Here is a 10066-nt window from a genome sequence, read left to right on the forward strand (position 1 = left end):
TGCCGTGTTGTCCAGGATGTGCTGCCTGTGTGCCGGATGGGGGCAGTGACCTGTTTCTGTGTGTCGCCCAGGGTCATGTCATGTTTAGTCCCTGTGGGTGGGTATGTGAGGGGTTATGCATCCCTGGGCAGGCATGGGGGATACTGCCCCATGGTGCTCAGCACCCCTCCAGGTGCCTGGCTGGGATAGTGTGGGGATGGGGTGCCTGAGCATGGGAGATCCCAGGCACAAACCCGTCCCACCACTGAGGGGCAGGAAGAGGTGACCCCCAGGATGCTGGGCCATGCTGGGGATGTGCAGGGCATACTGGGGGCCATGGGGCTGCTGAGATCCCCTGGACCTCTGAGCCTGCTTCCCCTTGATGCTTAGGGGGCCTCAGCAAGACTTGCTGAGCCCCAAAACTTGCCAAAGGGCTTTCTCCAGGCACACAGGCTCTCCCTCTGTCTGGGTGCTCCTCACCACCAGGCTGGGGGCCCAGCACAGCCCTCCAGGCAGCCTGCTCCCAAAACCTGGCTCTCAGGAAGAGCCATGCTGGTATCCATCTGAGCAATGCCTGTGGCTCATCCCGGCTCCCCGCCCTCTCATAGGGGACACTGGGTCCTGCCCCAGTTTACTGAGCATGTTGGGTGAGCTGCTTTCCTCCACCTGCTGCTATTTCTCCAGCCTCAAACAAGGTGGGGAGCAAGCCTAGCCCCACTCAGGAAGAGACTTGGCATGCTCATCACAGGTTCATCAGCAAGCACATGGGGCTGGGCCTTTACAGGTGTGAACTGGTGCTGAACCAGTGGCAGCAGCGGAGAATTGGGCACAGCCAGAGAGGAGTACAGGGCTGGAGCCCGCATGGCTGGGGGACATGGGGGGCCCAGACCCATGACTGGCTGCTGCTGGGGCCACCAGTAACTGTCCCTTGCTGTTCTCTTCCAGAGCAGGGTGAAGCTGCCCAGTCACACTGAAGTAAGGACATGGCTCTTCTGTTCCCCATTTGACTCTAGTCCCTCCTCTTGTCTCCTCCCTGTCCTTTGTCCTGTGTGCTGTGGGTTGGAGGGGGTCCCAGCTCAGTACAGTGTCCTGTCATGCTCTGGGTGACACCAGTGTCCCCAGCTCCCAGCCTGTTCACTGGCTGGGGAAGATGCGGACAGCAAGGGAAGCATTAATGGGACAGAACTTGGGGGATGGAGGGGTGGGCACGAAGGATTAATGGGAGTACAAAATGAGGACATGGGGGGAGGCCAGACCCCTGCAGAAGGTAACGGTTAGTGGGATAGATGCCGGGGTTTCTCATTGTTGGGAAGGACTGGAGCTACTTGTGCTGGGAAGGGGAAGGAGGTGGGAATTGCTGGCTCTGCCCCACTGAGCCCCAGTGTACCCAGCTGTATGATGCACACTGGAGGACTTGAGAAAGGTAGCTTGGGCTTATCCCAGTGAGTGGATGCTAGGCCAGGGAAGGAGCCCCTGGCTACCTTTGCCTGCCCTGACTGTGCCATGGGACTGTATCCCCAGGAACTGTGCCAGTGGGCCACATGGAATGGCTTCATGGCCCCTGCCCATGGGCATGGCACGGAACAGGGCAGGCAAAGGCGGCCAGGGTCTCCCATCCATGGTGTTCCCTGGGGTGCAAAGGGGCTGGGAACCTTCCTGGGGCTGGGACTGGGCAGAGGTCTGGGCGGCAGGGGGGTGTTTGGCTTGGCTGCCAGCACCACAGGGTACGGGGGGACCATGCCACAGCCTCCCTGTGCCTGCTGTTCCCCTGCACTCAGTCTCTGCTCTCCCCACCCAGATGTCATATGATTGTCCCTGCGGTGCCAGTGATGTGCTGTGCTGGGCTCTGTTGAATTCATAAGTGGGTTCTTGGGCACCACAGGGAGCAGGATGGGACACTTGGGCCAAGCTGCTTGTGCTGAGCAGGGTGTGAGGTCCCTGATGCCAGGGTGATGTTCTGCCCTGGGGTCCCCTGGCCCCCAGCCACACACCTGTGCTGAGAACTCAGGGGCTGGGATGGGGGCTGCACCATCTCCCTGTGCCTGCATCACCATGCCTGGCATGGCCAGTGGCACCTGGGGCTCTCTGAGGAGCACCCTTCTGCCCTCCTGGAGCCTGGGGGGGCTGGGGCAGCCCCCAGAGCTACAGCAAGCTCCTGGCACCATGTGCCCAGCCTGGCCGTGGTACCCCCAGCCCGGCCACTCACTGGGGCCATTCCTGTGTCTTTGCTCTCTGCAGGGCACGCAGATGATTTTCAGTGCAGCCAAGGAGCTGGGACAGCTCTCCAAGCTGAAGGTGAGGGCTGGGAGGCTGGGCTGGGGTGGGGCCAGATGGTCCGAGCTCCTCTCTGTGCTAGGGTGGGTGGCAGTTTGCAGGCTGGCACTGGTACTGTTTTAAGAACCCTACCAGTGCTGGTTTGCTGGCATGGCTGGGGCAAGGTGAGTGGGGCCCTGGTTCCATCCTGAGAGCAGGATTTGTGCCTTGCAGGACCACATGGTTCGGGAGGAAGCCAAGAGCCTGACTCCAAAGCAATGTGCCGTGGTGGAGCTGGCACTGGACACCATCAAGGTGAGGGTGCTCTGGGAGATGAAGGGGGGGTGCCCCTGAGGGCTCTAGCCCTGAGGCACAGACCTGGTGTGGCACTGGGGGGGCTCCAGCAGAGCCACTGAGGACCCTGTGCTTGTCTCCCCACTCCAGCAATACTTCCATGCTGGTGGCGTGGGGCTGAAGAAGACATTCCTGGAGAAGAGCCCTGACCTGCAGTCGCTGCGCTATGCCCTGTCCCTCTACACCCAGGCCACTGACCTCCTCATCAAAACCTTTGTGCAGACCCAGGCTTCGCAGGGTAGGATGCACCACCTGGGCCCCCTATACCCACACAGGGGCTCAGCCCCACGGCCAGGGCCCCACCCTGCCCCCATCCCGGTGGGGTTGGGGGTCCCAGCCAGGCTCACGGAGGAATAGGTGGGGAGAGAAGGGCTTTTTTCTCCCATGGTTTGCAGGTGAAGAGGGGTCATGAGTGCCCAGAGGCAGCCTGGCACCCTCAAGTCCCCCACCAGCAAGAACATGCCAGGGTGTGGCTGGGCTGGCACAGAAATGGGGCTGTGTGTGTGGGAGAGGGTCACCCGCTGGCCATGACAGTGTTTATCCACTCTGTATGGCCTCTGTCACCCAACACAGACACCTTTGTCCAGCGCTGCCTTGGAGCTGCCAGTCTTGGCCAAGCAGTGCCAGCCTGGCCAGGGCTCAGACCTCACACAGGATCGGCTGGATCTGGATGCTGTGCCAGGGCCTGTACTGGGCATGCTGGGTACCCCAAATACCCCATGATTTGGGGTCCATCCAGGGTGCCAGGTGCCTCTCAGGTTCTGTCCCTGTCCCAGAGCCATGTGGTACAGGGTGCTGGGCACCCTCTGGGCCAGGACTACCCCTCAGCTCTAAATGCTGCCCTTTATTTTGTCCCTTGGCTGCTCGAGGAGGGGACAGAGATACTCACTGGTGGTCATGGGCCATTGCATAGTGCCCCAGCCAGGCTTGTATGTGTCCTTGGGGAGAGGGACATGCATTTGCTGTCTGTGTGTCTCCTGCTGTCTGTTCCTCCTGTGCCAGCCATGCTGGGGGTGTGGGGTTGGGTCCAGTGGGTGCCAGCACCCCTGGTTGCAGTCTGACCTCAGGAACTCCTGGACTCAGAGCTGGGTGGTGCCCAGCACTCCTGTGTTGCTGCAGTGTTGTCCAGATGCTCAGCTGTCCATCTGTCTGCAAGATCTGATCTCTCTTTCTCTCTCTTTTTCTCCCCCTTTTTTTCACTGTTTCCATCCCCCATGCATGTCATGTCCTTCATTCTCTCTTTTTCTACTCTGTTCTGTGTCGCTGTATCTTTCTCTCTCCTTCCCACTAGTTCATGGTGGGAAAGGTATTAGGTTTACCCTTAGTGAAGAAATTTATCCTGAGAAGGGTATGTGTGCTGCTCGCCTGCCCCTGCACCTGCCTGCCGCTGGCAGCCTGGGCTAGTAACAGTCCCAGCACTGTGGGCTGGGGTGGACCAGAGCCCTGTCCCAGCACGGCCGGCCTTGGAGACACCTAGTGTGGGCAGAGCTGGAGCCCTCTGCCCACAGATTTGCACTCCTGGGGCTGCTTTAGGCTGAATTCAGAGGAACTGTGCTCAGCTGTCTTGACCCACCCACCCTCTCCCCCCAGACCAGGGAGAGGGGGCTGTGCCCTGTGGGGATAGGGGTGCCCACCGTTGCTTGCAAGCTCTGGGCACCCTGCATTGTCCCCAGTGCTGCTGCCTGGGGGTGGGCACCTGCCATGACCTCCCTGCAAGGCAGGGAACTGTCTACCTGGGACATGTGGCCCCAGGGGAGGCTGTGTTCATGTCCCCCTCCCACCCTGCTGCCAGAAGGACCATTACTAGCCTTGCTCCGGTGAGCTCTGCCTGCCCTGGGGTGTGAGGAATGAGCCCAGCTCCACGGGCCCTGCTTTGCCTCCATCGCACCCTGCCAGAGGGGCTGGGACTGCACCCCATGCTTGGCCTCCTGTACCCAGATGCCTCCTCCTCACCCGCCATCACCTCCATTTTGGCTCAGCATGCGCGGCTGCCTGGGTGGCAGGTGCCTGGGGTGCTGGGGGTGGGGCAGAGAAGGGGCGCTGGGAGTGGGGTGGAGGATTAAGGTGGATGGAAAGTGTACCATTACCAGCTTCTTGCCTCAGCCTGGTACCCTTGTGCTGGGGACACATGCAGTAACACATGGGGATGTGTCCTCCTTTACACTGCTATTTCTGCCCTGGGAGCTTTCTGCTGAGCTCAGTTTGATCTCCTTGGCCCCCGTCTGACCCACAGAGCCTGTCCCTCTGCCTTGAACCCCTTCCTTCACCCATGGGTGCATGCGTGGCTCTTGGGGGTGGGGTGGGGAGGGGATGAGTTGGGCTGTTGGTTGCAGGTCACCCAAGTTCCCCAGGCTTGGGGACCCCAGGGCTTGATGTGGTCCCTGAGATGGAGGGGCTACAAGCCTTGGCAGGGCCATGGCTGCCCTGTGGCACAAGGGCCAGATTGGGTTCCTCCTGCTCAGCATTGTGTCCATGTTCATAACCATGCATGGAGCACTGACACCCACCCCCTGCCCATAGTAGGGGGATGTGGACCCTGCCCCATCCCACCCAGACACCTCAGCCCCTGCCTGGGCAAGGGGGCTCACTGGGGCCTGCCAATGTGGGGTGGGTTGACAGAGAGCCAGCCTGGTGCTGGGGATGTCCTGCCATGCCCCAGCCCAGCCTGGTGCCAGCCCCAGCCATCACTGACAGTTGCTGCACCCATGCTGCTGTCTCCAGAACTCTTTGGCAGAGGCCACATTGGGTCAAATCCTACTGCCCACACTCTCCCGCCCCATGGCAGGTGATCTGCTTCCTCCAGTGGGGTTGGTGGTGGGCAAGGGATGTCAAAGACACAGGGGAGGGGATGCTCATGGCTCCTCCTTTTGCCATGCAGGCTCTGGTGTGGATGACCCTACTGGGGAGGTGTCCATTCACGTGGAGCTCTTCACCCACCCTGGCACCGGTGAACACAAAGTCACTGTCAAAGGTGGGGTCTGCTGGCTGGGATGCTAGGGTCTGGCAGGTGGCAATGCCCTGCAAGCCTCATGTTCCCCCTCCTTGCAGTGGTGGCTGCGAACGACCTCAAATGGCAGACGTCGGGCATCTTTCGGCCCTTCATTGAGGTCAACATCATTGGGCCCCACCTCAGTGGCAAGAAGAGGAAATTTGCCACCAAATCCAAGAACAACAGCTGGGCCCCCAAGTACAATGAGAGCTTCCAGTTGTGAGTGACACCATGGGGCTGGGGATGTGGGACTGGGCTGGGGGATGTGTCCTCACGATGTGGGGACTCCCTTCTCCTGGGGTCTGCCAGTGAATTTGCTTGTCCCCCAGGGGATGATGTAGAAGTTTCCTCATTGGTAGAAGCAGGGATTGGGGAAAAGGAAGAAAAGAAAGGCTTTTTTAGGGGCAGTGGGGAGGCAGCACCCATATAGGGTGCTGTTGTAGAGCCAGGGGGCCTGGGAGTGTGACCTCCTATGCCAACACTGCCTGTCCCTTGCCCCCTGCAGCACGCTGGGGACAGAGACAGGCCCTGAGTGCTATGAGCTGCAGGTGTGTGTGAAGGATTACTGCTTCGCCCGGGAGGACCGGACAGTGGGCATCGCTGTCCTGCAACTCCGTGATATCCTGCAGCGACCTGGCTGCGCCTGCTGGCTGCCCTTGGGCCGCCGCATCCACATGGATGACACTGGCCTCACCGTCCTCCGCATCCTCTCCCAACGCAACAATGACGAGGTGGCCAAGGAGTTCGTCAAGCTCAAGTCGGACACACGCTCGGCTGAGGAGGGCAGCAGTTAAACCCCTTCTGCCCCCCCCAGCCCTCTCCCCAACTCCTGGCCCCTTTTCTACAGCATCCTCCAGCCATGTATAAGCCATAAGAGCAGCCACAGGAGGAGTCTCCTTCCTGACTCCAGTGTGGGTGAGGGGGATGTGGCTGCAGTGACAGACCCTCCCTGTCCCTCCCTTGACCAGACTGACTGGGTGACAGTGGTGTAGAGCATGGCCATACCCCCATCCCACCCCGATGGGAAAGGTGCTGCAGGGAAGGGCTGGAGCCCAGACTGGGTGATGGGACAGATCTGCCCCTTCCCAGACTGTCTGAGATGGAGGAACCCAAATGGCCCATCCCTGACCTCATCCAGTGAGACAAGGAAAGGGCTGGAGGGGGTGGGGGATAGTGTCTCATTCCACCCAGTGCTGTTGGTGAGTGGCTGGCACAGCACAATGGCCCCTTGTCCACATCCATTGAGCATCACTGGGCACCCTGAAGGACAGGGAGGCTCCTACCCGCTGAGCACCCTGTATGTATGTAAATAGCTGTACATATACAGGGCAGCTGGATGATACTTCTGTGTCCTGCACCCAGAAGGGCTATAGGGGCTGTTTGGTTGGTGGGTGCAGCCCATGCATGCCCCGCACAGGGTCCACTCCCTGGCTGGCAGTGGCATCACTGGGGCTGGGAGCAGCAGGGAGCAACCCTCAATCCCTATCTTGTCTTCCCTGCCTTGCTGCCACTGTGGGCTACCCCACTGCTGCCCCCCAGGGTTCCAGGTCTTGGAGGTGAGGGCTGGGGGCACTGGAGCAGAGGGACCCATCTCCCTTTGCTCTGGCCAGTGGGGACCAGCCATCCCTGTGCAGTGCAGCAGCGCCCATGGGACCTCCTTGGCACAAGCAAGACACTTCCCACCCCCAACCCAGAGGACCCCCCCAATTTCCCATTAACCACCATTTCTGCGTGATCAGTGGGGCATCTCCTGTGAATGCCCAGGAGGCCAGGGTGTATGGTATCGGGGATGGCCACCCCAGGTGGCCAGTTTGCCCTAAGTACTGGGGAAGACAGAGGCCTGATGACCCCACAAGTCAATATACTTCTCTCAGCCCCCTCCCCAGCTCAAAACAGGGTACTCCGACTGGCCCCCTGTGGTCCTTTTTCTATAAGGTTTGCCTGGGACCAAAGGGTCTAGCTTTCCTCTCTCATTTCTGTTCAATGTTTACACCCCTTTTCTAACTGCTGCTCCTGCATGGCCAGGCTGGGGCTCAGCCCTGCACCCCCTGACTGTGGTGCCCCTGGCCCTGTGCCACCTCCCCAAACCCTCCTGTTTGGCATGTTATTGAACCAACCAATTCTGCTCCTGTAGCACGCCTCACTGATGCCTGTGTGTCTGTACCACCCCGTGTGGCACTGCTGGCAGCGGCTACCATGGATGCATGACAGTGAGATGTTTTGAACCTTTTTGAATTTTTTTTGGCTCTGTAAAAATATTTTATTATAACTGAAATTAAAAAGCACACCCTTCACTGTGCCTGCTGTGGGGGTGTGGGAGGGCAGGCACCCAGGGACTCGTCAACCCCACTCCCACCCTAATGCAGCACTTGCAACTTTAAGGTTAACACCAAGGATAAATAGCCCAGAGACACTGTACCAACTCTGTCTGCACTCAGCATCTGGAAAGGGCTGCTCTTCAGTGCACTCACCCTTTGCAAAGTCCAGAGCTTAAATGGAACTGGGGTTCCATTTAACTGGGGTTAAATGGAACTGGGACAGACCTGTCCCAAGAATTGACGCTCTAGTCTCAATCACCATGCTGCAAACTCCCAGGCATGGGAGTGACTAGAAACCACCAACATGGCCCCATCAAGGGCAAACCCATGCCTCACTAAACTAGCGGCCTTCCACAATGGAGTGACTGCATCAGTGGACAAGGGAAGAGCTTCAGATATCATTTACCTGGACTTCTGTAAGGCTTTTGACACAGTCCCCAAAACATTCTTGCCACAAAATTGGAGTGATAAGGATTTGATAAATCTGGGGCCCTGGTCCCCAACAGAGAGACCTGGGGCTTTTGCTGGCTTTTTCCTGGGGCCTGGGCAGGGGCCTGCTTCTCTCCAGGGAGCACCGGGGCTTTCACTAGGCTTTGCTGGGTTCCAGGTGGCACCCTGATGACATACAGAGAGCACCCAGGACCTTTGCCAGGCTTTGCCAGGGCCTGGGCAGTGCCCTGCTGCCCTCCAGAGAGCCCCAGAGCCACCGCAAGGCTTTGCCCTAAGCCTCAAGGGGGCCTGCAGCCTTCCAGAGAGCCCCAGGGCTTTTGCCAGTGCCCTGGCAGGGCCCTGCTTCTCTCCAGAGTTCCCCAGGTCCTTTGCCAGGCTTTGCAGGCACCCAGGCAGGATCCTGCTGCCCTCAAGTACTCTGGGTCTTTGCTGAGCATTGGTGGGGCCTGGGTGAGGCCCTGTTGCCCTCCAGAGAGTCCTCGGGCCATCACCAGGCATTGCTGGAATCACAGAATGATAGAATGTTTTGGATTGGAAGGAACCTTTTAAGATCATTGAGTCTAACCCTATCCTGGCTACTGGAAGCTCTTGTCTTTTCCCAGTGACCCCTGATGGATATACCCTTTCCCAAGGTTTTCTGGATTAATGCCACACCATCCCTAGCTTTAATCATCAATTCTGATCAACAAATCCCCTGTTTCTCCCAAGAGGCCCCATAACCATCTCTGTTCTGGGTCTCACTCCTGTCAGTCAGGGGGTCCTTTTATTTCAGACTGATTGGTTTTAATGGGGAGTTTTTTAGTATTTTGTCCCTTACTCTTATGCCTGGTCAGGGTCCCACTGCCCTCCAGAGAGCCCCAGGCCCTTCACCAGGCCTTGTTGGGGCCCACAGGGGCTCTACTTCCATAAAGACTGGTCCAGGGCTTTTCCCAGTCTTCCAGGGCTGGGCAGTGCTCTGCTGTCCTGTGGAGAGCCCCAGGGATGTTACCTGGCTTTGCCAAGACCCACAAGGAGCCCTGCTTCTCTCTAGAGTGCTCCAGGGCTTTTGCTGGTGTGTTGGGTTTGTGGCAAGGTTTTGGTATCCAGGTGGGCTGCAAGGGTGGCTTCTGTGAGATGCCAGAAGCTGCCCCCCATGTCAGACAGAGCCAGTTCCAGCTGGCTCCAAGATGGACCCACTGCTGGCTAAAGGTGAGCCAATCTGTGACAGTGGTAGCACCTCTGTGATAACATATTTAAGAAAGGGTAAAAACTGCTGCATAGCAGCGGCCAAGAGAGTAGTGAGAATATGTGAGAGAAACAACCCTGCAGACACCAAGTTCACTGGAGGGGGAGCAGGTGCCAGAGCAGCGATTCCCCTGCAGTGCATGGTGAAGACCATGGTGAAGAAGGTTGTCCTTCTGCAGCCCATGTAGGTCGATGGTGGAGCAGATATCCACCCTGCAGCCTGTGGAGGACCCCATGCTGGAGCAGGCTTCTGGCAGGACCTGTGGCCCCATGGAGAGAAGCCCATGCTGGAGCAGGTTTTCTGGCAGGACCTGTGGTCCTGCGGGGGACCCATGCTGGAGCAGGCCATTCCTGAAGGACTGCACCCCGTGGAAAGGACCCACACTGGAGCAGTTTGTGAAGGACCCATGCCGGCAAGGTTTGTGAAGAACTGTCTTCTGTGGGAGGACCCCATGTTGGAGCAGGGGAAGAGCATGAGGAGGAAGGAGCAGCAGAGACA

General features: G+C 58.8%; 1 protein-coding gene across 1 annotated transcript in view; it reads left to right on the forward strand.

Moving 5' to 3' along the window:
* UNC13A (unc-13 homolog A) overlaps positions 1-8462 on the forward strand; it is a 36605-nt gene extending 28143 nt beyond the window's left edge. Inside the window, exons 38-44 of the mRNA XM_064469974.1 lie at positions 925-954; positions 2218-2274; positions 2467-2547; positions 2677-2824; positions 5465-5557; positions 5635-5794; positions 6081-8462. Of these exons, the coding sequence (XP_064326044.1) occupies positions 925-954; positions 2218-2274; positions 2467-2547; positions 2677-2824; positions 5465-5557; positions 5635-5794; positions 6081-6369 (858 nt within the window). The 3' untranslated portion in view covers positions 6370-8462. The remainder of the gene's footprint in view (positions 1-924; positions 955-2217; positions 2275-2466; positions 2548-2676; positions 2825-5464; positions 5558-5634; positions 5795-6080) is intronic.
* Positions 8463-10066: the final 1604 nt, after the last annotated feature.

The sequence above is a fragment of the Phalacrocorax carbo genome, chromosome 19 (genome assembly GCF_963921805.1).
Source record: "Phalacrocorax carbo chromosome 19, bPhaCar2.1, whole genome shotgun sequence".
NCBI lineage: Eukaryota > Metazoa > Chordata > Aves > Suliformes > Phalacrocoracidae > Phalacrocorax > Phalacrocorax carbo.